This window comes from Ambystoma mexicanum, chromosome 7q (assembly GCF_040938575.1).
Source record: "Ambystoma mexicanum isolate Mex_15411 chromosome 7q, UKY_AmexF1_1, whole genome shotgun sequence".
Classification (NCBI taxonomy): domain Eukaryota; kingdom Metazoa; phylum Chordata; class Amphibia; order Caudata; family Ambystomatidae; genus Ambystoma; species Ambystoma mexicanum.
The window spans coordinates 470,040,062-470,067,673 of NC_090941.1; the positions used below are offsets into that span (position 1 = coordinate 470,040,062).

Consider the following 27,612-nt stretch of genomic DNA (forward strand, 5'->3'; position numbering starts at 1 on the left):
TATCAATTCCACTACCTGGTCCACGCTCGCATATGACACCACACAGTCTTCCGGGGCAATGAAATCATTGACTGACAAGCCCTCCGGCCATGATAAATGATGTATCAGTCTGAATTCTCCCGGCACCTTCTTGGGCACCACCCCCAACGGGGATATCACCAAATCGCCCGGTAAATCCACAAATGGACCAACCACCCGCCCGGCTGCCACTTCCTTGCACAACTTCTCCTTAACCACATCCCCTTTTTCTCTGTCTGATTTCAGATTTTCCGCCCATCTGCGCACCCTCGGACCTTGGTACCCTAACCTGAAACCGTCCCTGAAATCATCGCCCAGGATCTTCGCCCCCTCCCTGTCTGGATAAAAACGGAGCCACCTCTCCAGAACCCCTACCTTAACCGGAGTTGAAGCCTTTCCCCACAATCCGCCGTCCTGCTCCCCGCCCCCCTCATGGTCCCCTTGCTGGAAGCACTGTGTAACCGGGTGCCGCCCTGCACATCTGGTGCACTCATGTCTGAACCTGCACGCCGTCCGCGTGCAGCCATCCTTGTTGAAACCCCAACACACTGCTGACTCCTGCCTGCTCCCCCCACCCCTTCCAGAGCGGGGCGACCAAGAAAGGGCCGGTAAGGCACAGGTAAGCCACTTGCAGTGTGCACCGACGGCGCCGGCCTTGTCGGCACCATCCATTGCAGCCAGAGGTCCATATCTATCTCCCCTCAAACCGCCTGGCTACCCACAGCCAATCTTGCCCTAAATTCCTCGTCGTATCTCACCCACGCAAAACCTCCAAAGCTCGTGAAAGCCTTCCTAATGACATCCATATACTTTAACAGTGCTACACACCTCTCTGGGAATTTCTCGCAGTAAACACTGGCGTATATGATAAACGCTGATGTCCAATTCTCTATTGTCACTGGGACTTTCGGACGCAATGCCAACTCCCTCTCCCCTTCCTTCGAACCCTCCTTGGCTCTAACCTCCCTGTGTAACAGCTTGAAAACGTCCACAAATTCACCGGCCCAAATCTTATCCTTTGTAGAAGCAATCAAGTGTGATCCCAACGGTTTACTGATGCCCATATATGGCAGCTTCTTATCCTTCCCTTTACCGTCTGTCTCCTTATCTTTTGTTGCCTGCACCTCCATTGCCCCGGGCTCCATCGCCCCGTCAGCCTGAACCTCCACTGACGACACCTTTCTCTCCCCATGACAAGCCCCCGCAACCTGCATGCCCACATCTCTCATCACCCCTTGAACCCTCACCCCCTCCCCACTTACCGCCGACCTTATGTCTCCCCTCTGCCATGCATCTGACCACTCCCTACCCTGCTCACCTCGCTCTGCCCTGCTGTTGCCCGACTGCAGCCTTGCCTCCACTCCAACGCTCCTCGTCTCCCTCCTCAATGGGCCCCTGCTGTGGGAAGAAAACATGTCAGAAGATTCGCCTAACCCAATATTCCCCCGGCCGCTCAGCTGCCGACCTCCATACCATCCCACATCCCCTTCCCACCTTAACCCCTCACTCCCTCTCCCCCTCCTCCTAGCCACCCAGTAACTCTCATCGCCCCATTGCCCCGCATACTCTTCCACCCCATCATCATCCCCAATGATGGCTGTTGCGAGCACATGCTCGTTCTGGGTAGCTCCTCCTCAGGTGAACTCAGGGCGTCCGCCCCACCGCTCCTTCTCCTTCTTCCAGGCGGGGCCGTAAGAACCCCTGCCTGCTCTTCTCTTCCTGGGCGAGGGGTCCTCACCTCCACCGTATGATCCTCCTCCCTAGGGGCCGTGCTGAGCCCTCTAGGCTGCCCCCAATATCCTGTAGAGGGGTTGTTCTCAAACCCTCCCTTGGCTGCTCCTGACAAACTGTGGAGGCTGCCCCAAACCCTCCACCCGATGCCCTCTTAAATGGGGAGGTCGTTCCGCACCTCTCCCTCTCCTCACTGCTCTCCGGTGACCGCTCCCTCCTTCTCCCCCTCACACTCTTCTGTAGATACTTACCTCCCCTGCCTCTCTGCGCCACCACCCCCTCCTGCACCCTGTCTCCCCTCCTCTCTTCCTCTGCCAGGCCCTCACCCCATACACATTCCTCTCACCTCCTTCTCTGCCTGCACCCTCTCCCCTGACACCCTCCTTGCTCTATTTTCCCCCTCCCCGACCCTTCTTGCTGCTCTCCTAGGAGTCTCCCTCCTGGACCTCCTGCCCCCCACCTCCCAGGCTCCCCCTCTCCCGGCCGCAGGGCTACATGCCACTACTGCTGCAAGCGCTCCGTCCGCTGCAGCTCTCCTCTGCGGTCTACCCCCATCTCCCTCCTTCCCTCCCATAACCTCTGACACCGCCCCCTCAAGCTGCGCTTTGGAAGCCCTGCTGATGATCGCCAGGGCCTCCCTCAATGCCTTGGCATCAATGAGCCCTTGCTTATTAGCCTACTGGCCCACCATCTTCATACGGCACCGTTCAATACTCATGGGCTACCCCGATAAAACACTTCTCGCCAACAACCCACACAGACCACTAGCACCCCAACGTGTCCGCCAACTGCAGGAAAAAAAAACTACCAGCGCAACCCAGCACAATTCCCTGACACCAGACAAACCCGCAATACCCCCAAGCATCGCAGCCTGACCTCCACCAAAGATTCCTGCCAAAACCCCTAACACCAGCTACTCCCTGGCGCTACCGGCTCTTGCACCGGCCACCCACCCCCTAAAAGCCCCCCGAATAAGGTGCTGCAACCTGTTAGCTGGCGCCTGGGCCGCGCCCCCCCAGAAAAGGAACCGCACCACGAAAGCCCCAAACACTAAAATCCCCTTTCCAGCCTCAGCAAACCCGGAAACTAAGAGAAAATTAAATAAATAAAAATAAAAATTAAATAAATAATTAAAATTAAATGAATAAATACAACACGAGCTATCCCCAATTACTTGAGGATACAGGAGACAGAATAGATGAACCCCCACTCAATGACCACCAAAGAATAACCATAAATTCAGCAATGTCGCTACTTAAATGTTCTAACGCACTGCCTGACTCAGTATAAATAGAAAACATTTTTTTTATAAACACCCCTCCCACCTGCTAAAATTACCCCCAAACTGTCCCTCCCACCCCTAAACACCCGTCTCCTGCTCACGGCTGCTGCGGAGCACCCCAAACCCCTCCCTCTCTCTACACATGGCCCCCTGCTGGGGGACCGCCCGCACCGCACCTTGCGCCCTTTGATGAAAGGATAACACAGGCCTACACCTAGCAGCACGCTGGCGCGGCCCCTGCAAAAGGCCCCTCCCCGCTGCCGAGGAAGGCGCCCGCCTGAAAACCGGCCAGCGAAGTTGCGCACTTCACCCGCCGGACCCCCCAGGGAGACCCGCCAGCAGAAAGCGGCAACTGCGACCCACCCGGGACCCTCCCCGCGGGCCTATGAACACCCGAGCAGACCCGCCAAGCCGCGATGGTTACCCCACCAACAAAGGTATGCACAGGGACTGCCTTATATACGGCAAACTCCCCGAACTCTGCCCACTAATACCTGACACGAATATCTAACAAATTGCCTAATGCAGACTACCAGATTTCTTTTATTTTTAAACTCACTAACAAAGCACCCACTCACCTCCGCCAACACTACCCCCTCTCCTACCTCTCCTCCTCCCTTTACTATACCAGGCCCCCACGCAGGGAAGGATCGAAGCAGGTGACCTGGACAAAGACTCGCACTCAACAGTCGCCTGCTCTCGAACCTTCCCTGCCCCTTAAATACCCCCCCCAATGGCGCTATGCGCAGGCCAGCTCGCTGGCCTGTGCAGCGCCCAAAACCACCCCGGGGGAAACGCTGCGCGTTCCCCCCGGTGCCCCCCTTGCTCCGTGCATGCACTGTACAGTGTACATTTTAAGTTTCTCATTGAAGTTCCACACAATGAAGGATTTTCATTTGTTCGTTAAATACATGAAATTTCAACCAATAGATGTAATTCCTACACATACAAACAAGGGATTTTTGTGCAGTTATTTTTTATCACAGAGCATTTCCTTCAGGTCTGTCGTGAGGAAGATGAACAGCTTTAGTGGTAGTATATTACTTTGCAGGCTTCCTTGTAGTTAATGTTTTGCTGGGATTTCCCATTCCTAATATTAGCTCATGCTTGATAAAAATCAATCCTATTACTAATATTATTATTACTATTGTATTGATTGAGCATGGACTTGGCTTCGGGAAGCAACTGAGCGCTTTACAGTCATAAGGGGAAATACACAGTGAAGGAAGCAGAGATACCAGGGAGTGGGGAGCGAACAACGGGGGAGGCAGGCAGAGGTCGGGCAATGTGGCTGCACAGGATCTACAAGCAACCAGGGGAGGAAACAGGACTGACAACATTTGGCCTTGGGGTTAAGCTTACTTCTCTGGCCCACATTGCAGCAGCCCCAACTTCCAGAACAAGTAATCTCAATACCAACCTCTCCCCCTCCCGCATATTCTCAATTATATTTAGTTGAAATTACTTTCCTTTTATGCAACATTTTTTGAGTTATGATTGTGGTTTCTTAGGGACCCCATGAAATTCTCCCACTTAGCAAAAATATAAACATTATTTCACCAGGGTACTATACTTGGTGAAAGGGGAAAGCTGGGATTTGAGCCCGGTTTTCAGTGTGTTACAGTTTGTAATTTTACATCAGGCTACATTTCCTCCCATCCCATCTTAACTTTCGTTTTAGAACAATGAAAAAAAAGTGACAAAGATAGAGAATTCATTGGTAGAGCAGAGCCATTGCTGAACCAGGGGGGGTTCTTGTTTTTGCTCACTTTCAGACATCAGCTGGCATGGCAAAAGACCCTTACCTGGTTTCCTGCCTTCCCAACCCACAACACAAAACCCATAACTGGCACCCTGTTGACCCAACCCCCACAACATAAGCCCCTTATTTATCCTGCCTCCTCACCGGTATGCTTAACATAAATAGTTACAATTATAGAGTGACACTATAGAATATAAACCCATATGAGTGAGGCTTTCTCTACAGGTAGCTAAAGAAAATAAGGCTCAGTGATGAAAATTGATTTGCTCAAGGTCACATAATGTATGAAGTTTGGAAGGTAGGGATTTGAGCCCTGTCTTCCTGGTTCCATAGTTTCCAATTCAGAAAGCAGGGAGACTTCATCTTCTCCTATTCAATCTTCAATATTAAAAAACAAAAAATGTGTTCCACAAAGTTGTTATTCTAGGGCTAAACCAGCGTACTGTCCAATAAACCTGGATTTCAAAGCACCAATTTATCTACAAGGGGGAAGCCTATTAATTGTATCCTGAGGAAAATACATCTGAGACTAATATCATTATAATGAACATTTACAATAATTATAATGACAGTCTATTCAATTGTGTGTACTTTCAAAACAGAAAGTCACATGATAAAGCAACCTGACAAAATATTACAGAAGTAGCAATTGAAACATATGAAGTATGCATCACTTATCAAAAAGAAAGGGGGTCAAGCCAATCCAACCTGGCCCCACATTTGTTAAATCTTTATTTTTACTGTAGAGAATGGAAGCACAGGTGCTTCCCTTTAATAGAGTGAAAAAGGGTTTTACAAATGCCCATGTTGAGGGGGTAAAAAGGTGGGCATCTCCGATTGCCTCCTCTCACGACCGTACCTCACATAATGCATAAAAGGGCCAGAATTGACTCTTTTGTGCATAATGAAAACCACCAGTAGTGAGGTGAGCCACTAATGCACATAATCCATTTCTCCATTCACATTGATGCTGAAAATGTCTGAAAAAACATGTTAAACCTTTTTACATTACTGCCATTGGAGGTGGTATTTCTGAAATGGCACTGGAGGTATTCCAAAAATATCACCTCGGCTTGTGGTAAACTTTGAGTAGGGTGGATTTCCAGAAACACCACGATTGGAGCTGGTAACTTCTTCAGTGGTATAAAATAATCTCTCCAACACTGAATGACCCACTTAGTTTGTAATCTTTTAATAATGAATACCTGAACATCACATCTTTCTATGTGAATTTGTCAACTGGGTCCAAAAGTACCACAACCATTTCTCTAAGCACTATATAAGTAACATCAATGGGAGCTATTCAGGGTGCTATTAAATTCTTTTTGGATGAACACACTGGTGCGCAAGAAATTCACCAGAACACAGGGGAAGCATTCGTACAGAAGGAAACCAAGGACAAACTCTAATACGATATGGACTCTTACTAATTTGGCAAGTAGGAGTTGTGATTAGCTGCTGCAGATTATAACAGACCAATGGTGTGTGGGGAGCAGTGGTGCCAATGCTACCATTCAGGGTCACAGAATCCGTTATTTAAATGCATACATTGCCACTGGGTGGTATGAACATGCTCCTGTAAGTAATACTTGCCCCACCCTCACTCACTGTGGATACCCATGTGTGGGGGGCATCCAGGCACATCTACACCATTGCTGAAACCGAAATGAATGCCTCGCCCATTTACACAGAATATGAGCAGGCTTCGCAGCACTCAGTTTCTCTGTGGCAGGTGAAATTCAGAAGGATTTTATCTTTTTCAATGTTCTTTTTACAATTTGTAGCCCTGGCCTAGGGGGAACAGCCCAGCCAGCTTGGGGAGCAATTACCCCTTTGCCTCCTTGCCAGTCCGCCCCTGAGAAGGAGTAGATCACCCAGTCTCAGGTTACATGGGGGAGTGGAGGGTGTATGAACCTAGTTGTTAGAGAGGAGCCAGAGGTATAGTACCTGGGACAATCACTCAGGGCATTGCACTGTGATAGAGGCATGCACCTAAATGGGTTAAATGAGTCTTCTCTAGCTTATAAGACACAAAACATATAGTCAATCGTTAGCATAGATGCATTGGGATAGCCTGTGTTGCTGTTATCCTTCGATTACAATTCTGCACTAGGAAAGGAAATATCTCTGCAACAACCCTTGGACCAGAAAGGAGAGACTGATGTTGGAGCCTTTTTTATCCTTGCCTCCAAATCTAGAGGCTGTCAAATCCATATGTATGCTTATGTGTTACACACATTGTAATCTTAGGGTGAATAGTGTGAAAAAGGAAATGAGAACCAAGCCCAGTATATACTTTTACCACAGATATATTTGTCAAATATAAAGCTCAAAGGACATTTTCCCAAAATGTTCCTTGCTTTTATGCAAAGCAGGATAGAACCCTCACTGGTGCCATTTTTCCTCTCCTCCTTTCTCATTTCTGTATTTTGAAAGCATACAATGGGAGTGTACCAGACTGTCCATCTTGAAATAGGTAACCTTTCATCAGAAATTAATGTATATGGTTATCCTAGGTTTTGATAATGTGCTTTGCTCAGTAAGACAAGTGTAGTATTCTATATGGCTATAATATATAGTGGGTGTGATTATTAGAACTAAACAGAATACAGTTTAAAAGGTGCCAGTTCACAATGTTATTACAATTCAATATTTTATTTTTGTGTTTTTTAAAAATGTTTTAATAGCTGCTTTTGCAAACCCCCTCCCAAGATATCTGTTTTTTTCCTCTGGTCATGCAGCTGTCTGAAACGAATGTGGGGATTCTAGCAAACATGCACCAATGTTACACTCACTCATATAGAGACAAAGAGCAAGAGAGAAAAAGAGAGTGTGCATGATCGAGAAGAAGTTAAAAGGGAGAGAGAGAGACAGGGTGACGGGGAAGCAGCACAAGTGGTCTATTAGGCAGGGATGTCATTTGGGGGTCGCCATGGGTTGCAATTGTGACCCCTTTGGTCTCCCTTGCTACCCCTGTGGTCTCCTTTGCTACCCCTAAAAAGAATATTTTTACAACGTTTTTTTTCTTTTCTTTTTTTATTTTAACAAACTGAAGCTCCTGGGTTGTGGCCAGCACCATGTGACTCTTTGTTTCTGGAGTGACTGACTTACTCGTTCAGGCCTCTCAAAAAACAGGGGATTCCACAAATGTAACAGTGACCCCAATTAAGAAAGAATAGGAATAGTAAATAATTTGTCTTTCTGAAATTGTATACAATAATTGCTAGACTCATTAAAAGTTTATTTTAGGCACACTTCAGGGGTTGATTCACTGATTTCTGTTCTTAAACACCTCAAATTCACAATGCAGACAACAACTTCCAAAAACGTTTTAGAGTAGAATAAACATCCATTTCAGACTATCGGCCTCATTACACGGATGGCGGTAAGGGTTTACCTTACCTTAAATCCTTACCGCCTTACTACGAGGTCCCTTTGCAGGTTGGGGAATTTAACGCCTGCTTTTTGCAGGCGTTAAAAACCAACCCGCAAAGGGACCAGGGAGCTAATTACGGTACCGCAATTTGCGGTACCGTAATTAGCGCCTTCCCCATTCCCATAGAGCCCTATGGGGCAAAAATGGGAATGGGGAAGGGCAATGGTGGAAGGGGGAATTACCGCCCCGCCAACCTTGGAATAGGGCGGTAATTCCCCTTTCCACCAAGGCGGTGCCGGTATTTTACCGGCATGACCCATGGCGCTAATAGCGCCATGGTTCACCGCCATCCGTGTAATGAGGCCCTATGTATTTTGCTTTCGAAGGTTGCAGTTATAACCTGTTTTTTTCTACCATTGTCTCTGTTACAATCATCGCAAGACATTCCAATCCTTGTGCCTAAAAGCTTGTGTGCAGTGTAGAAATGTTTGACCATAGCACATAAAGTGGCCGTTGATTTAATTGTACCACAATACATTCTTTGTTGTAATGGGCCTCGTTACGAGGCTGGCGGTAGCCGTGCCTGTAGTACAGGCATGGCTGCCGCCGGTATCAATTTTTTTCCGGCACCCGCGAATGGTCAATTACCGGGTCATGCCGAGTTTGGCGGACCCGGTAACTGCCCATTCGCAGGTGCCGGTAATAAGGGACTCCCCATCCCCATTCAGCCCCATAGGGCTCAATGGGAATGGGGAGGGTGGTAGCGCTGGTACTGTTAATAAAGGTACCGGTATTACCATCAAGTTTGCTCACGGGTGCCGGTACGGCCACCTGGTCAGACCAGGTGGCTGCAAGGGCACCCTCGAGCAGAACTCGTAGTATGGTGGTATGGTAACAACAGTGCCTTACCGCCATACTCGTAATGAGGCCCAATGTGTCTATCTTTCCTATCTCCAAGGAATGTTGTTCAGGATGTTTGTTTGCATGAATGAGGTGACGAGTGCCCAGAGCACGAGATGCCGTGTGAGTGTGCTGCTTTCCCTGCACTACACTAACTTCTTTAATACACAGTTATTAACCCTCCCAATGGTATGTATTTTGCCAACCTATAAAGCCTGAGAAGTAGATCCACGCTGGCTTGACATGTGGCCAAATTTGCACCAGACCTGCAGACGAACTGACCTGCTGTTCACAGTTACCAGTTTAATTGTATCCACTATAGAGTGTAATTTGCTTTCTGACTTTAAGAACATTCAGGCATGTAATTGCTAACTTTACGATAGCTGGTAAGATAGCTCAGTGGTTTGAGTGCTCCGTGCTGCAATGTGTGTGTGATCTGCAGGTTGCAGGTTCGAATCCTAGCAAGGCCAAATCAGCCTTTCATCCTTCTGAGGTCGATACATGAGTACCAACACAAGTTGGGGGATATTGTATGTACATTTGTTCTATATAAAGCGCTTAAGCGTAAGTGCTATGCAATAACACATCATTATCATTTGACCTTTGATGTCTGCTTGCATTCACAGTAATTTGGTAATATGGGCCTATACACACTGATATTAACGATACATATGGTGATCCATTGTTTATTCATTTATAGTGCGCACCGGGCCCGTAAGCAAACACCCTGATTCAGAGGGCGGTGCAAAGTGTATTTTTGCAGTGTGGTGCAAAGTCACTTTGCACTGCAAAAATGCACTTTGCACCACTAAAAAGTTCCACGAATGGGGCCCTTAATGGATTTGTATATCCATAGAAAAGAGCCAGCATTCAATGGTTGGATTCCTGCAACATACATATGTAAAGTTCACGGCAGACAGGGTCTGGAAGTCTCTTGCCAAATAGTGGATTATGTCACCTGTATTGTCCGTCTGTGTTTACCTAAGACCCATAGGAAGCAGGGGCTCAACTGGGAACCAAAAATGGCCCTGGAAAAGTTTTTCAAAGTGGCACTATATGACACTGTGCAAGCAAGCCCATCCCCTCTAGTGAGGGCTTTTAGGGTTCTACACCCAAGAACATTTGGAAAAAGGAGTCCACGGAGTGTAGTTTGAAGCACATGTGTCCTTACATAGGTATTAAAAAGTAGTTAAGCATAAAAAAGCCATACAACATTCAAGAGTGAGAAAAAATAAATTCCTTTTTCAAAGTGATGTTGGCGGATGAGAAGAAGTGGAAGGAAGAGAGTGGGCTGACTGGAAGAGAGGGTAAGAGGAGCAGGGTACCCACTCAAAAGAGGCCCATGGGGTGGAGTTGCCTGAAGGCCAGTACCCGTGAAAAAAGAATTACACATGATGGGCCTCATTACGAGGCTGGCGGAATGGGTTAAACGGCGCCGGTAATGGTGCCAGTGCCGTTAAACCCACTCCGCCCTATTACGAGGGTCCTTTGCGGGACCCGCTCAGAATGTCTGGTCAGACCAGACGTCCTTTGCGGGTCCCGCAAGGGGACCAGGGAGCTAACGACGGGCCCGTTAATAACGTGCCCGTCGTTAGCTCCCTCCCCATTCCCATTGAGCACTTTGGGGGCTCGAATGGGGAAGGTCCGGGTTCCCTGAAAGGGGAAATACCGGGCCCTTCAAGGTCAGAATGGCCCAGTATTTCCCATTCAGGGGACCCGGACCCGAGTTTGGAGGCAGGCATGCCCTTATTAAGGGCATGGCTGCCTCCAAACTCGTAAAGAGGCCCGATGAGTCTGTGGGCCTCATTACGAGTGCGGCGGTAAGGGGTTAACAGCGCCGGTAAGGATGCCGGTGCCATTAACCCCTTACCACCACATTACGAGGTCCCTTAACGGGCCCTGCTAAGGGCAGCTGGTTTTACCAGCCACCCTTAGCCGGAGCCGCTAAAGGACCAGGGAGCTAATAACGGGCCCATTATCAACGGGCCCGTTATTAGCTCCCTCCCCATTCCCATTGAGCCCTATGGGACTCGAATGAAAATGGGGATGGGTATTTTGAATGAGGACCGATTTTGGAGGCAGCCATGGTGCTAATAGCACCATGGCTGCCTCCAAACTCGTAATGAGGCCCTGTGACATTGATTGCAGTGACAACACTGTGCACATTCATTCTCTCATTTAAAATTATCAGTGGAGGAATGGATGCACCACTGAAGAGTTTATCATCACCTCAACCATACCCCTGATGCTAACCCTCTTTTACAACTGTATGCCACTGCACTGTTGCACCTGACATCCCGCATGCTATCCGATAAGACCACTGAGTGGCGACTGCATGGCCAGTAGCAGCCCAAGCACCTCACAACACTGGCTCTACAATGGGGCAGAAGCCCCCATCTGAAGGAATCACAGAAGAGACGTACTAGTTGAGGTTCAATGGCCTTTGGGTCATTTCAAGAGAAGTTGTTGGTGACTTATGATAGTGGACTTCTTACAGGGAGCCATACCCACACCTGCTGGGAAACAGAAACCACTAAAGTCCACTTTAGAAGGCTCAGAACAGGCACCAGATGGTGGTAGAATCTTTCAGCCTCCACCTACCAGGGCCATTCGTGAAGAGGTGACCCAGAGGTGCGTGGTCCTTGGGCACTGTGCCAGAGCATTAAAGCTCTCCATCCCTACTGGTGCCACTGGTACCATGCAATCACAAAAACAAATTCCACCGCCCACCCCCCCTCAGTATAATGAAGTATTCCATCATCAGGGGGGTGTTCCTCTGGCAGACCCCAGCAAGCCTTCTCAGTCCTGGCCTCCCTTATGCCTCTCCTGTATCTCTCCAGGACTGAAATCTCTGCACTGGCTCCCAGTGGCAGCGAGGATTAAGTTCAAAACCCTCTACATTGACCAAAAGGCCTTCTGGGGCCTCAATACCTTCAACTTTCTCTTCCTGAATATCTTCCTTCTCGAGGCCTTCGCTCATCCGCCTCCAACTCCCTCAGGGTCAGTCGCTTCTCCAAGCAACGAGTTGGTGGTAGTTCTCTTTCCTCGGCTGGGACCTCCATTTGGAACAGCCTCTCTGCCTCTCTGAAACTTGGGGAGAACCATCTCTGGTTCCGTAAGCACCTCAAAACCTTCCTCTTGGCTTCTGCTTTCTCTCCTCCTCTCCCCTGCTGAATTCCTGGCTGATACTGAAACTGCACTGGTTACCTCGCGACCCTCTGTTCTGGGGCCCAGGTCCCCGCCCCGCCAGTTGCACACCTGCACTGCCCCCTGCACTCAGGGGCTGTTCTCTGTATCCCTACAGCCCCCTACCATCTCTTGCCACCACCCGGCTGCACTTATTTATTATTTATTGTATTTATTGGTTTTTATTTACTTTACTGTTATTCCTATGTATTGCACTGCCCCCTCCCCTTTTCCCTCGCACTTTCCCCCTTCCCCCTCCCCTGCACTTGCGCGATCTCAATGTCACCTGGCCTAGTAGGATCGTTGTCTCTGTCTTCCCTTTGTTCCCCCTCCCTTGCTTCTTCACGCCTTGAAACACTTGTGTATAGGCGCGTTATAAATGCCATATCATATCATACCTCCAATATATATCAGATGGCTTCATTTTAAAGGTGATAGGAGTCCCACCAGCACATGCCAGCGAGGGCCCAGTAGAGTAAGTTCTGTATAGTATGACTGCCTATTGATCAACATAGCGCGACAGCGGGTTTCTAACACACTCCGGGATTTCTTCCAGGTTTACAATGTCCACTACACGATGAGCATCAATGGAAAAGTCCAGGAAGGCTCCATGGAAATTGATGCTGGACGCAACCTGGAAACTTTCAAGACAGGGCGAGGAAGCGAGGAGGCTGTGGAAGTGCACGATTTCCAGATTGTAAGTAAATTGTGAAGTTATTTGATGATATTGTGGGCTCTGATTGCGGAAATACATGGAATCCATCATTGCTGAGGACTTACAACAAATTGCTTGTCCATACCATCCTCAATTCTAAGTGTTGCCGAAGTGATCTCTTTGTTCAAACATGTAGCACCCGTCTCACGCAATGTTTACATCTGCATCCGTCATGCCCCTGTTCGATTCAGAGGCCATGGGGTAATGGCTTTAGAAGCAAATGGCTTCCTAAGCTATGCTTTCATACTATCTGTGCATACACTTATTAATTGAAATATTACTATATCCCAAAAATGCGGTCCTAGGTTGCAAAAGAACATGTTCATGTTTTTAATGCCGGCGTTTAGAGTGCACCAGTAATACAGAATACACACAATCAGAACCAGAGTTGAGATACAAGCACACTTTATAGTTTAGTCACTGCTGCTGTTTGAAACCTGTGAAGCAGGACCCAAGAACAGGTGTAGAGAGAGTGGGAGAGAGTCAGCGGGTTAGGGATAGAGTGTGTATGAGAGAGTGTGTGTCTGAGAGAGAGTGCATGTGTGTGTGTGAAAGAGAGAGTGGGCCTCATTACAAGTGTGGCGGTCCGAAAATAAGGGTGCCGGTACCCTTTCCGAACCATCGTACTATGAGAATGTCTGCAGGGGGCCGTGCTCCCTGCATGTCTGACCTGCCGCGAGCACTGGCCCCTGCAGGCATGGTTTTCACAGAAGCACCGGCACCGTTAGCAACACCATAGGACTCCACGGGAATGGGGACTTACAGTTTCCACCAGCTGACATCCCAGGCCCCCGGGACATGTAATATCCTGGTGGCACCAGGATATCAGGTGGCAGAAACGGTGTTAGGAGGTCGGCGGCAACACACCCGTAGCACCGGCAGCTTACCGCCAACCTCGTAATGAGGCCCACTGTGTGTGTGTGTGCAAAATTACTGAAACCGGCAATATCACATACAGTAATGCTTATGTATGGCGATAATTACCGCCACACTAAAGCATGCCAAAAGGAAGGGTTTTGGAAAGGAAATTCGCAATTTGTCAGAGCGGCAAAATATGCATCATTCCGGAATACTGCATGCTTCAACTTTTCCGTTGTAATCAGGCCCTAACTGACAACGAAAGCAATAATACAAACAATGCAAAACACTTGGTAACTATAAAAAATAGTTTCTGCAGACACGATGATACAATGTTTCCTTCCATTTGCCACTGCTTAAAATAGCTTTGAGACCCACTGGGCATTTTTTGTTTGTTTTCCTAGCACGGTTTTAAAACTAGGGAGGTCAGTCTGCTCTTATGCCAACTTCTGAAGCAAGTGAGCTCCAGAGACCTGCTGTTGATGCTGCAGGGAAAGCGTGACAGTATAAAAGCCCTCTTTCATTCCGGGTTACTGAATGGGTCTGTCTCAGCACGCATGGCTGTTTTCAAGCACTTGGAATGTCTGGGGGGTGTTTGAGTTTAGAAGGTGCGTTCCTTTTATTTTTCCAAGTAAACTGCATGAGCGGTCTGTGCTTGAGAGTGACAGCTGGGACCGGAAAAAGATCTCACTGCGTTAGGGAGCAATGCTACAGCAGCGACACAGAATTTCTTAGCTATATGTTGGGCAATCACAATTTTAATAAAGACAGAGAGGCGTAGATATGATGTTATAACGTCTTTATTGAGCAGCCAGCAGCAAAAAAAGGCAAGAGTTAAACTTGAACAAGTAGGGAACGGAACACCTGCGTGACTGACATGATCCCAGGTGGGCGTAATCATTCAGGAACTCTGCATAAAAACATGTCCCTTCACAAGCGCTTCCTCTTCTTTCCGCATGCAGTTCATTTCTCCAAACAGACAAGTATAGAACAAGCAAATCCCAATTCGGACATGGAGCTTCACACAGATTTATTTTAAAATGAACGAGTTAACTAGGGGTAAAAGGAACAAGCCTTGGCAATGGCAACAGTGTGGGCTTTTGTGGGCGCCTAAAAGCAGTGCATGCAAAATGCCTAATACTTTATACACATGGTCAATCAATGGGTGGCCAAATAACCAAACACCTACAAGCTTTGTGTCATCTCCCAACATACGGTATTCACACAATCCAAAGAGATTCAACAAAATGCACCAAGAGTGTTTCCGCTGCGCCTGCACGAAAAAGACAGGTTTCAGATCTGCACTACTAAAAAGAAATACATATCCAGAAACGTGATTGTCCTCATTCTGGTTAATCACAGATGGATGCATCCTGATTCCACCGCAATGAGATTCAAACATGTGACCTATAGATTGCATTCAGTGCTCAGTCAACAGCATTCGCGCAACCCAGCCATCTATACTAGCTAGCAAAGCTAACATCTTTCCCTCGTCTCTAACCTGCCTCTGTCCCTGCCTTCCTCTGCCTCCACTCTAGCACTTCAACCATCATGGTCACATCCTAAGTGCAGCTGGCCGTACTGCCTACCTGCACTTAAACATGTCCAATGTTGGTTGTCCATAATCTATGTATGTCCACTTATCGGGGGCAGCCTTGGAACAGCAGCGAAGGTGCAGAGATAGTGAGGGGCATTCCTGTCCTGGTCTTAAGTGGATTGGGCAAGAGCCTAAAATGCTGGCAAGCCTCCAGATTGGCAGTGATGCCTACTCACTGGAACAAAGGCCATCCTGAGATCCTGAGTGTTCTCCTGCCAAGGAGAAAACAAGATGCATGTAGCGCCTGCTTCAAGAGTGTCCCTTCCAGGAAAGTGCTACACCAGAGACCACTGCTGCACAAGCAAGCAATAAGATTGGGGGGTTGCATTGGGAGTCACACAAGTCTCACTGCAGTTTTATACTGCAGGTAACTGGCATAAAGCCTTGCTTCATCACAGAATGACTGAGTAAGCACCTTTGGTTGAACCGGAAATATTTTCCGGGAGCTGAGCATGCACACTTACTGGCATTCTGATCTACTGTCCAGTGGAGAGTATTGGAGGAGAGTTCAAGTCTCCTCTGTCTTCAGGTGAAGACACAACAAGAGTTCTACCTCATGTCTTTGTCGGGTTCTCAGTCACCTGGGGGGGTACACACCTTGCTCACCGGGTGGCGAGGGGAAGATGAACGATTAGGTTCTATTATGTTTCAATCAAGGAAGTGGCTAATCAATGATACACAAAATCAAGCATAACTTGCAAACATGTCCCGGGGGCTGTCCTGTCCTACATGCAAAACTTACCAGCCACACCTTGCATCTCTGTTATATGGTATTTTTGCTTCAGAACAGGTGAAAAGCCACCCTAGCCAACAGACTGGCTCGCTGAGAAAAGGGTAGCCACACAGCAAGGTCAAACCGACAAATGAATGCTTACGATTTCTCAAGCAGGTAGAATCTTTAAATAATGGTTCCCACGCAGCAAGATGGCACTTCTAGAAGCAGTTAATGTATTCTGGAAGCATTGACATTGATTTTCCCATTGAAAAACTATTTTTCAAATCAGGCCCATAATATTTACTAACAGATAACATTGCCACACAGTTTTGTTTTTGTGTGCCTTTATGACTTGACTGAAAAGCTGCATAACGCATAGAAGATTTCTTTAGGCTGACATCATTTTCCATTCATATACTTGTATTCTTCCATTACAAATCGCGAAAACAAAGTTACTGTCATACTATTTTTGGTTCACATAAGTATTTATATATTTGTCATTTCAGTTTACATTGTGATTTGTGTACAAAATCCAACAAACACACAGAGGACAGTGCTCAAAATCTGTGAGTACTGTCCTCTGTGTGTTTGCAGGATTTTGCTTGCACTTTGGATTTCTAGCTCCCTGCTGCTGGCATGAGCCATGTTGCCGGCATCAAGGAGCTAGAAATCCGAAATGAAAGCAAAAATCCTGTGAACACATCACTGTCGACTGTGTGTTCATGGGATTTTGCTCACACTTTAGATTTCTATCTCCCTGCTGTCACCAATGCGGCGCATGCCCTCAGTGTTTTACAGTTGGTTTAAAAGCAGCGGGGAAGGAAAACAAAAGAAAGGGAATGCATCGAAGGAAAACAAGCATCTGCATGACTCTTCTCAGCTAACCTAAGCAATCATTGAGCCAGTTCGAGCACTACATGACATGTATCACACCATCGCCGACTTTGTGTTGTACGACACTGATACATATTAAAACAGATTTAAAAAGGACGAGCAACAGCCCTAGCTATATTAAAAAAACAAGGAAATGAAACGCAGAAAGGACAGAAATAATTTTAAAAAACATTATACTCACATGATTCAATGCATCATTTTATTTGGAAGGTGCATGGTATCTTTCCTATTCAAAGATGGCCACTAGTTTCGGCTTGTTTTCAGAGAGCTTCTGTAGAGACAGTCATCCAAGATGGCTGCCTCCATGGACGAGCTAAAAGAGCTCAAAGAGTTCTGAGATGGGCAGGAATGGGTGGGATTAGCCATAGGGATTAGCATGGATAGGGGCAGGGAATGGGATATAACCTAACAACTGTGCATCCCTCCTCATATGTCATCTCCATTGGAAAAGCATTACAGATACTCATTCAAAGGCCACATTTGAAGCTCTTAGGTTAAAGCTCTTGTTTTAATGACAATAGTTTTGGCTTAAAGGTAGCGCTCTCAGTGCCACCTAATAGCATAAACTAAAAATGGATGTAAGAAAGTAGGGAGTAAGTGTGAGGAAATCTACACCTCTTTACCTTTATGAAAATTACAATTTTCCTACACAGTTAGCTAAGTAAATCTTTAATTTTGGTCAAGACAGAGGCTGCAATTTTGCATGCTCAAAGCACATCCACAACCACATGTGCAACATTAAGAGTTGGCCTGAAGTACAATACCTTAAAAGTGGAATCACTGCACCAGTCAGAAGATCTCAGAATGCCCTGAAGGGACCTGCAATATCGAGAACCCGATCCTAACACAATTTTAAATCTCTGTCCAGGCCATTTTTGTATCCTTACCAGATTTGGACATGAAAGTGACTAACTTTGGATCTAAATCTGGTGGAAACGTGGATGTATTGCACATATGAGGCCTAGGGCATTCCACCATCAATTTATTGTTCTACACCTTCTCTAGAGGCTTCCGTAATCTCATGTCCAAATATCTTTCTCCAAGGGGCAAAGCGATCAACTGCAACTGCCGGAATCTGGGATGGCTCACCTCAACAGGGTCAAATAAAGAATTCTCTTTACTCTTTAATCTCCCTTTTGTGGCCTCAGATGCTTCTTGCACATGGGACGCAAGTCTCTCATCCTTATCGAGTGTGGAGTTGTAATTACGCCAGTCTTCATTCTCCGAAACCAAGACCAGGTTAGAGGAGCCTCAATCGCAATCTGCCTCGCTGCTTTTCTTCTTATTGGATGTACTTACTTGAATCATTAAACTAGAAAACCGCCTTGGTTTTCACCATTTGACCCAGTGTTGTATCATTTGATTGCTCAGATCCAGACACAACTGCAGCCCAAAACTGCTCCTCATTCTCGGAAGAAATATACATCTATCAACCCTCCAAAGCATTTTAGGTATTTTAGTGAATGTGCTTGTAATGGTAGAGGACACGGACTTTGCTCACTCCCTCCCCTCTCTTGCAAGAGTGAGGAATGAAGGTTAAACAATTCTTGAAACTGTTCTTTAGTAAACCCGGAAGGACCCTCCGAGGGCTAGAATTAAAGGCCTCCTCCATATTGCACAGAATTCTAAAGACAGCCCAGGAACAACAAAGAATACTCCTTCAACCGATAACGAACCACTGCCCGACGGTCACCGCAACAGAAAGAGGCAAGAACGCTCCAGAGACACACGAGGAAAGAGGATTAAACATTCTAATCTTCACTGTGCATGTTTGCACGAGAAGGGTAATAAGGAGGGAGGTGGCACAAAACAATGCCACTGCCCCAAAGAAGGGTGCCTGCCACAAACAGAACAGGCCCCATGTGGCTCCACCACTTGGAGTGATAGGAACACATAGCACAATAGCATAGAATTCCCAACTGCGGCATCGCAACTGAGTCATCCTCACAGGGAAGTCCTCCTAACAGGCAAGTGGTCTCCAAGAGGAAGCGCGTCACACAAGCGTTGCACCCACAGTAAAATGAAACATAACACAGGGAGCACTTACTTGAGCACTAGCAACAGCAACGAATACGAAGTCTGTAAAGGGGCAAGTATTTATAGACTGTTCATGAATGAGTATGGCCACCTGTGATCATATTAGTCACATTGCTGGTGTTCTGTCTCTAGTAATTCAAGTGTAACTCTTTCATTCTTTGCTGCCAGCAGTTCAGTAAAGAAATGGTAATGCAAAATCTCAGCCTTCTTGTTTTGGCGTAAAGTTCAGTAAATGTGATATTGGATGATTGGACAATGATTCTTTTTTTTTATTTTGAATGCTTCCAATCGGACTCAAGTGTGTCTGGGGATGTGGGGGTGGAAGGGGAGGGGAGTGTGTTTGCCACACCTACTCATAAAAGATGGGTGTTTCTGATTGGATGGAGCTGTGTGATGATATCCCTGAAGCCAATGGAATTACACGTATGGGTTGACCTGAACAGTTGAAGAACAAACATTCTGAGGTTTCTGTCAGTATGTGAGAAGAGTAGCCCTTCCAGAGAAGCACTTCATCTGTGCCTCTTCTTGCGGGGAACCCCATGTCTGTACTAAGGGGGCATATTCTGACCCTCGTGGAAAGGCAGCTGGGGGCAGGGGAAGATGTCTAATTGCAGAGACTTTGTGATAACAATCACTTAGTAAGGCCTTAAACTGAGAGGTTTTCTCTGCTAAGCACTAACTCGTTGAAACGATGGAGATGAACAGCTTGCATCACGATTTTGGCAAGTGGGAAAGTAGTGTGTGGTGACCCACGGGCCAAGAGCCTAGTCAACCTGGTCATCTCTTTTTGCTCCCTTTCTCTCCCCTGAGAGGATCTACTTGCCGCCCCTCCCTCACCTATGTAATGAGACATCTACCCGGGATGTCACCAGAAACACCCCGCACCCTGACATTTCCCATGAGCCCGCCAGGCATGAAGGAGGATCTTGGCTCTTTCCCCGGAAATACTTATAAAAAAAAGTGTTCAATCAGCACGCCTGTGACTTATTAACTGTAACCCCTCACCAAGCTTTAATAAACAGGTCAAAATGTTATTCTGAACTGCCACCACAACGAGGGCTTAGAAGATGAACTCAGGGCCAACCGCGTCCACGGAAATCAATGGAGGCTAATGTTATTCTAGGTGGTTATATTCAAAGTCATTTGAACGCAAGTCCTCTGGGCATCACAGACTCCACCTCTGTTTGAGGTTCTGGTTCTAGGATTCTTATGGTTCTGAACACAAAATCAGTACAAGTGGATGGATGGTTTATTTATTATAGTGCCATTACGCTGCCACTGCCGTAGTGCCACAAGCTTTCTCAGGCCTTTTCAGTGGACTACTAGCACTTGTTCCTGTAAAGTGGCCCCACAGTGCTTGGTGGACAGACATAATATTTAGAATGTTATTCACAAGCTCAAAGTTGTGAGCCTGTGAGTTCTAACCATTGGCAAGTCCAAAGCAAGCAGTGTGCCCTTGTTGGCAGGTCCAAGATGACAAAGGCAATAGGAGGGCTCTTCAGGGCAACGTAGCAGCAGTCTAGTCAGGGTGAGATCCAGATTCCACAAATCTCTCACGAGCGCTCTATGGCTGACAAGGCAGATATTGCGGCAGACTGGTCCTACATGTTGACTACGTGTCCCCTGATTTGCTCATATTTATGAACCAATAGAATAATCTCTGCTAAGACTTTGGTACCCAACAGGCACCATTGTGGAATATAAAGAATTCTCATGTGCCACCTTGTTGTATGGATTGAGGCACTGTGCCGTCCAGTCAAATGTACCAATCAAACCCTTTTAGTTTAGTCCAGCATTTAAACTGCCTCCCGATTTGGATGGAAGCAACTTCTCGTTCTTTTCTTTTACAGGCAAAATGCGGAAGATAGGGGACTGCAACAGGCTTCTGGTAGGCCCCCTATCGTTGGACCTGGGGTTGGGGTGAGGAAGTTCTTCAATCCGACTGCTAGGTGGTCTTCAGGGATCACGAGAAGTGATGGGGGCAACGTGGCCAGGGTGCAGTAGCCCCACCATGATGGTGGGAGGCGCAAGTATGCCTGCTGCCCACACAACCAGTAGTAGTTCATTACTGCAGCAGTGCCTTTTTGAGGTCTGGAATGAGCAAGGTTTTATTGCATCGCTGGTTGTCCCCTACGAAAACAGTTGCTTCATTATTTAAGCAATATGACCCAAGCAGCGGGGGCATTGCCAACTCAGGTAATGCCCCCGGGCCCATAGTTATAGGGGCGAGTGAAGCGAGGGCCTTAACGAAGGTCCTGGGGCATTACCTGAGTCGGTATTGCCCCCACCGCAAGGGTCATATTGCTTTTAGTACCCCGGCCCGCAAGATTTGCGTGACCGGGGCACTAAAAGCATTTATTTCTGTCCCAAAACGTTTTGGGACAGAAAAACAAAGGAAAAAAAAAAAAAAAGGAGCAAGTAAATGGCCGCCGGGAAAGGGAAAACAGAGTCCGTTTCCCTTTCCATGCCGGCCATCGGGAGCGGACGCACTGGAAACAGAAGTGTTCCTAGCGCGTCCGCTCCCATAAAAAAAAGGAGGAGAAGGTAAGTGAGGTTGGGAGGGAGGAAGAGAGGGAGGGGAAAAAAGAAAAAAAAGAAAAAGAAAATGTACCTGCGTCCCCAGTGGTGACACAGCTGGAGGCTGCCATCGTCCCCCACCGGGGACACAGGAGGCAGAAGGTAAGTGGGATGGGAAGGGCAGGGACGAGGTAGGAAAGGGAAAACAAAAAAAAAAGCCTTACTTGACTCCCCGGCCGGGTAATGCCTCGGCTAGGGCCAATCAGAATGGTTGTTTCATTCTGATTGCTCCCTCGCCGGGTACTAAAAAAGCATAGTTCACAAGTCTCTTTCTTTTGCACTTTCACTGGCTTTTCCATTGCTTCAATCCACATCAGCTTTGCGATGTGTTTGTTCTAAAAGAGGACACATGCTCCATTCACTTGCGCCAACACTTAATCTCTGAACCCTATTTGCCCTCCTGCATTGCATCTCATTGATGTTTCTTGCCACTTACTCGCCACCTATTTTACACCTTGTAACTTCAGGTATGGCCTCTGTTGGCACAGGATGCTTTCAGGATTTTGGGTACATTGCAGCTGGTCAGGGTCCATAACTTCTAGTTGCACGCTCCACGCCTCAAAGGTGCCTCGCAGCCTACACAGTGCCAGATGAACCAGGCATTGAGCCTCTAAAATTGGTAGTTCTTGTGGTATTAAGACCTTGGATGCTCCCGACGCGTGTGGTATCAATGAAAACAAATAACTACCATTTACTCTCCTCCGTCCCACCGAGCTCATGTCTGCGTACCAAATATTTGAGAGTTCTGGATGGTGCACATCTTCAATTGCAGCTAAACCAAGTCCACGGTACTCATCATACTTGAGCTTTTTAACTTTCCTCTTCCTACATGCTAGAACATTGTTATATACATCATCAAAAAAGCTGGTGAAATCAACATGTGTACTAATAAAAGCATTGGGTTCATTAGTACTATTGACAGTGTTATTACTTTTGACCTGGTCATTGATATGGGGATCTCTGGCAATGGTGTGTGTTAGAAAAAATGGGGACACATTTAGGTCTGTACTCTTGGTGATATTTACATAATGAATAGACCTGTTAATAGTAGCATTCATATTTACACTGCGCCGCTTTATATGCCCTCCCCCATATAAAAGTGTACCCCAGATAAATACCTAATCCAAACATAGACATGGCAAACCATCCAGCAATATATCACAACATTGGGAGAGGGAGGGCACACACTCCCTCTGCAAATGTAATGCATAGCAGCTTTGTGTAGGGCTCAGGTGTGGATATTGGAGTATATTTCCTCAAACGTTTAAAAGGGTCATATGGGCATAATCACTGTGTTAGTGCGTGCTCGGGACCTTTGGGTGCTTTGGGAACATCAGACAGGTGCACCCAATAACGTAGCTCCTTAACCTTTACAGCAAGGGGAGTGGTGTGTATGACCTGAAAAGGGCCGTTATATCTGGGCTCACTCAACCGGTGCTCAAAGTTTTTAACATAGACCCAGTCACCCGGGGAACAACTGCAGAGGGGTTGACGTTGCTGTTGTGACCGTTGCAGCGCCCATTCTTTGCTCAGTTAGGGGAGGTGCAATCTGTTCGGAGACACATTTTATCGCCTTTGTTAGGGCGGACAAATAATTGTGAAACTCCTCACCCAAAATGGACGCAGCCCTGTGAGCATCTGATAGTTGTCTAATAGGAGAAAGAGGTGTGTGCAAGCGATGCCCCGTTACCACCTCGTGGGGTGTTAAGTGGCCATCCTTGCAGGGCTGCAGGTGCAAACTGAACAGCGCAAGTGGCAAACAGTGAAGCCAATTTTTCTATAATGTGGTGCACAGCTTTGACAGTTTGCTTTTCAATAGGCCGTTGATCCGTTCTATGACCCTATTGGTCTGGGGCTTGTAAATGGTGCACATCTGATGCTTGATGCCCAGTAATGCCGAAATCTCTTTAAAGAGTTAATTAAAGAAGTGCCTGCCATTATCTGATCTCAATACATTGCACGGTTACATGTCTTTATAACGACTAATTTTATTACTAATGCACATATAACGAAAAAGTTCTAATGACAAAACATAACAAATTGGGTTTTTTTCATTTTTTGGGGGGTGTCCCCCAAACCCGTTTCTCACCCCTAATGACCCACCCCAACTGTTTCCCCACAAGATTTAACCCTTTACCCCACCCCCACATACATTTTCATTATGTTTTTGTTATTACATTTGCATTATATGTGCATTCTACATGACATTTTTGTTATAAAGACTGTATACCACATTGCACATGCCCCATCGGGACAAAACCTCACACACCAAAAATCTGGTTGTGCACTTAGCATCCAGATGTGCACAAGGTCCTGCCTCCACCCATCATGAGAAGAGACACACGACCACAATGAGGTAACGAGATCCATTGCATCTTTCACCCATGTTTGCATAATCTATGTGCAGTTTGCGGAATGGCCCAGTAGAGCGAGCCACGTTGCCTCTGATAGTTCTTAATGTAAGCCCTGTATTGTAACTTTGGAATGTAGTGCAATGCACAACCATTTTAGTTAAGTTCCTCTGCAGGTTGGGGACAAACCAGGTCTCCTGTAAGTCTGCTGCAATGTGTTGTTTGGAAACGTGTGTTGGATGGTTAACTGGTCAAATGCGACCAGTAATCGCTCATGTGGCCTAACCACTTTCCCAGATATCTATTGCCTCCACAACAGATTGGTCGGGGACTGCTTATATCCCCTTTTCACCCAAAGCTCCTCTTGTGGTGCTCGTCTCTGTAACGCAATTAGTTGTGCAATTGGTAACGCATTGTACTGTGTTAGCAACTGTTCAGTGTTTTGTGCTAATACAGGATACTCTGAGACATGTGGCACTGGAAGATATGCTGCCGTTTTCACTCCTGCATCCACGGAAGCGTCACCGAGTGAGACTCTATGTTATTAGTATGGGCAGCGCATTTCACGACTGCCACTACAGATGGTTGGAATAGTGCGTGAATACGTTTATCTAATAATGTGGCATGTTGAACCGGAAATCCGTCAGCTCGCCTGAATCCTCTTCTTTTCTGCCGTGCAGGGCCTGCATGCACTGTAATAGTGGCATATGCTGAGTCTGAATAAATGGTCACATGGTACCGCTAGGATGCTTGCAGCGCTACAATAAGTGCTATGAGTTCAGCTGCTTGAGTCGAAAAATGCATTGGTAATCTCTTCTGTACTAATACCTCATGCTCCACATCCACCAGGCGAACCATTGCCGCACCAGTGTGCCACAAGCCAGTGTCCTGGTCAATTGTTGCTGACCCATCAACAAAGAGGACCTCCCCCCGAGCGGTTCATCATGGGCCTTTGGGATATCATCTTCTCCCTCAAAAGTCGCACAGTCATGATTGGCCAAGTTTTGTCAGAGCACATTTCTGTCAAAAAGGTGGCAGAGTGGACCATTTTGCATCGCACTATGTGGATGTTTGGGCTTGATAGAATAACCTTGTATGCAGATGCTCGCTGCATGGTCAGTGTGGATTTCGAATGCTTTAAAATGGAAAATATTGCATGCTCGACGTACAATGTTACAGAGCACCCTGTAACGATAGTGGAACTCTTTTCAATGGCAAACTCAGCAGCAGCAAGTGCTTGTTCACATGAAAATTGGCCCTGCATTACTGAATCTAGCATACCACTGCAATAGGCCAATGACTTGTGTCAGCAATGCAGTCATCAGTTGCCTGTTGGGGTGGGAGAATAAATGGAACTCTTGCGTGTAGTCTGGGGTTGCTAGCACGGGTGCGGTGGATATGACCTCCTTGAGGTCATTGAAATTGGTGACCATATCCTCCATCCATACTATTTTGTTGTCCTCTTTTGGGGCTTCATTGAGGCCTTGTTAAAGGCGCCTCATGTACTCTGCATAGTCAAGTATCTATGCCCTACTGTAATTGCATAGCACCAAGAACATAATTTCCTTCACTGTTTTGGGCTTGCAGGGTGGCACTCACAGAGGCGGCGCAATCAGGAATTATTGTTTAGCCATTTACAGACGTCAATTGACCCAAATAAAGTACCTCCTGGAGGCAGTCCTTTAATTTAGCCTTATCAACCTTGTATCCCTTGCAGGCCAAAAGTTGTAGGAGTGTTATAGAGTGCTGTCTGCACTGGTGCTCGCTGACACTGCACACCAATAAATCATCCACATATTGAATAATGGTAGTAGGCACCTGAATGTTCCCTAAATCTGTGTGTAATACCATGTTAAAAATGCTGGGGGACTAACAGTACCCTTCAGGCAGTCTTGTGTGTTCAAAGCACATCCCCAATCATAAATGTGTTAAGATATTGTGAGTTGGGGTGCAAGGGAACAGAAAAGAAGGTGTTCTTCTGGAGCATTAAGCAGCAAAAGAAGTACCCCATTTTGGTGACTACACCATTCAAGCTTCAAAATCCACCCGGAAATGGTAGATGCCAACAAATTCAAAGGTTACAGCAGAATGAAAAAGGGCTGCTCTAAGAGCATTTGGCAGAATGCCTGGGAAATCAGAGTTTCAGTCATACACTGAAGAGAACATATCTGTTAAGGAAGACTTTGATGACTTGATGAAAACTCTATATGGGTAGATTGGGGGAAAATAGGTGGAGAGATTCAAAAGGCCATTTTAGTTAGTAGTCAAGGGGCACACAGTTGCTCCAGAATTTGTCAAAATCTCAAGCGACTGACCCTGTACAGGTGGTCCTTGCCATAGATAGATGGATAGACAACCATGTTGTGAAAAGACATAGCACATAGTACACACCAATAGAACGTTCTCAGCAGCATCCTTGTAAATCCCAAAAGCACCAATGGGACACGATTGTTCAGAAAGATCCAATTGTGGTGGCCCAAAGATACAAAGGAGAAGTAACAATGCCAGGAGAGTAAACTGGACATTGTGACCAGGTCCCAGGAGTGCTGGGATTGTGGTCACCAAGCCACTCAGCAAGGGGACCAGTAAGTCTGTAAAGGCCACAGTCACATACTCGTACACTGTTAATATGGCAATTTCGATGGCAGAAGAAAGGATCTGATTTTAGTTTCCTTAGAATTGCGAGATACAAACTCAAAGACCATTTTTGGCAGATGGAGTAAAAGTGACTACCTTCTGAGACTCATGAGCCAGCCAAGCCATGATAGATTAGAGATTTGTAGACCCAAAAGGTGCCTCCCAGATCATTTGCCCCAGATAAAAGAGCCCGGTTGGAGCATAAGAGATTCAGCTTCACCAACCCTTGAAATAGACTATAAGAAAAGATCAACCTATGGTACGGGTAGTATAGCTCAGTGGCAATGCGCAAGATAACGCAGAGCAACACAGGTTCGAATCCCGGGTCCGTGCTTACAATCCTCTTCTGTATTAAGTGTGTTATAAATAACCAATTATTATTATTATGAATTAAACATTGCGACTTAGAAGGACACCTGACAAACTAGATCCAGTTGGTAGCACTCACTGGGCCTGGTGGATAATGTATCTAACTGGGAGAAGCGTTGCTGGCGGTCACATTTTGAAATTCACTGATGAGAAGTTATGATTGGAATGATCAGAGATGTTAGCATGGATCGGACATCAGTAAGTGGAATCACTTGATTACAGATGGCAGGCTCCTTTGCTAAAAGTATACTAAGTGATAGGGCAGTCTACTACTTCAATAATATAAATTGTATACTGTATTCTGTAAACTGAAATCACTTTGAAACCAGTATCCCGGACCCCCTTAAACTTGCAGGCGAGTTCAAACAATACGTTTTATGGTTTCTTCATCCCTCATGACATTATTTCTATTCTATACTTCCAATTACAGGAAGATGGAGCCGATGAGACTGTTGTCCAGGGATGAGTGGGTGTGATCTGGACGATAACGTATGCCAGAAATATTTTACTTAGCCCATGAATAAGCTGGTTACCTTCTGGATGTATCCGAAAACTTGATAAGCCCTGTACATCTCAACTGATTTGACCAGTATCCATCTCTTTACGT

The 27,612-nt window shown here is 46.6% G+C and overlaps 1 protein-coding gene across 1 annotated transcript in view; it reads left to right on the forward strand.

Moving 5' to 3' along the window:
* Positions 1–27,612, forward strand: part of CNMD (chondromodulin) — a 106,059-nt gene that overhangs the window by 21,449 nt on the left and 56,998 nt on the right. The window contains exon 3 of the mRNA XM_069639878.1: positions 12,812–12,952. Coding sequence (XP_069495979.1) covers positions 12,812–12,952 — 141 coding nt within the window. The remainder of the gene's footprint in view (positions 1–12,811; positions 12,953–27,612) is intronic.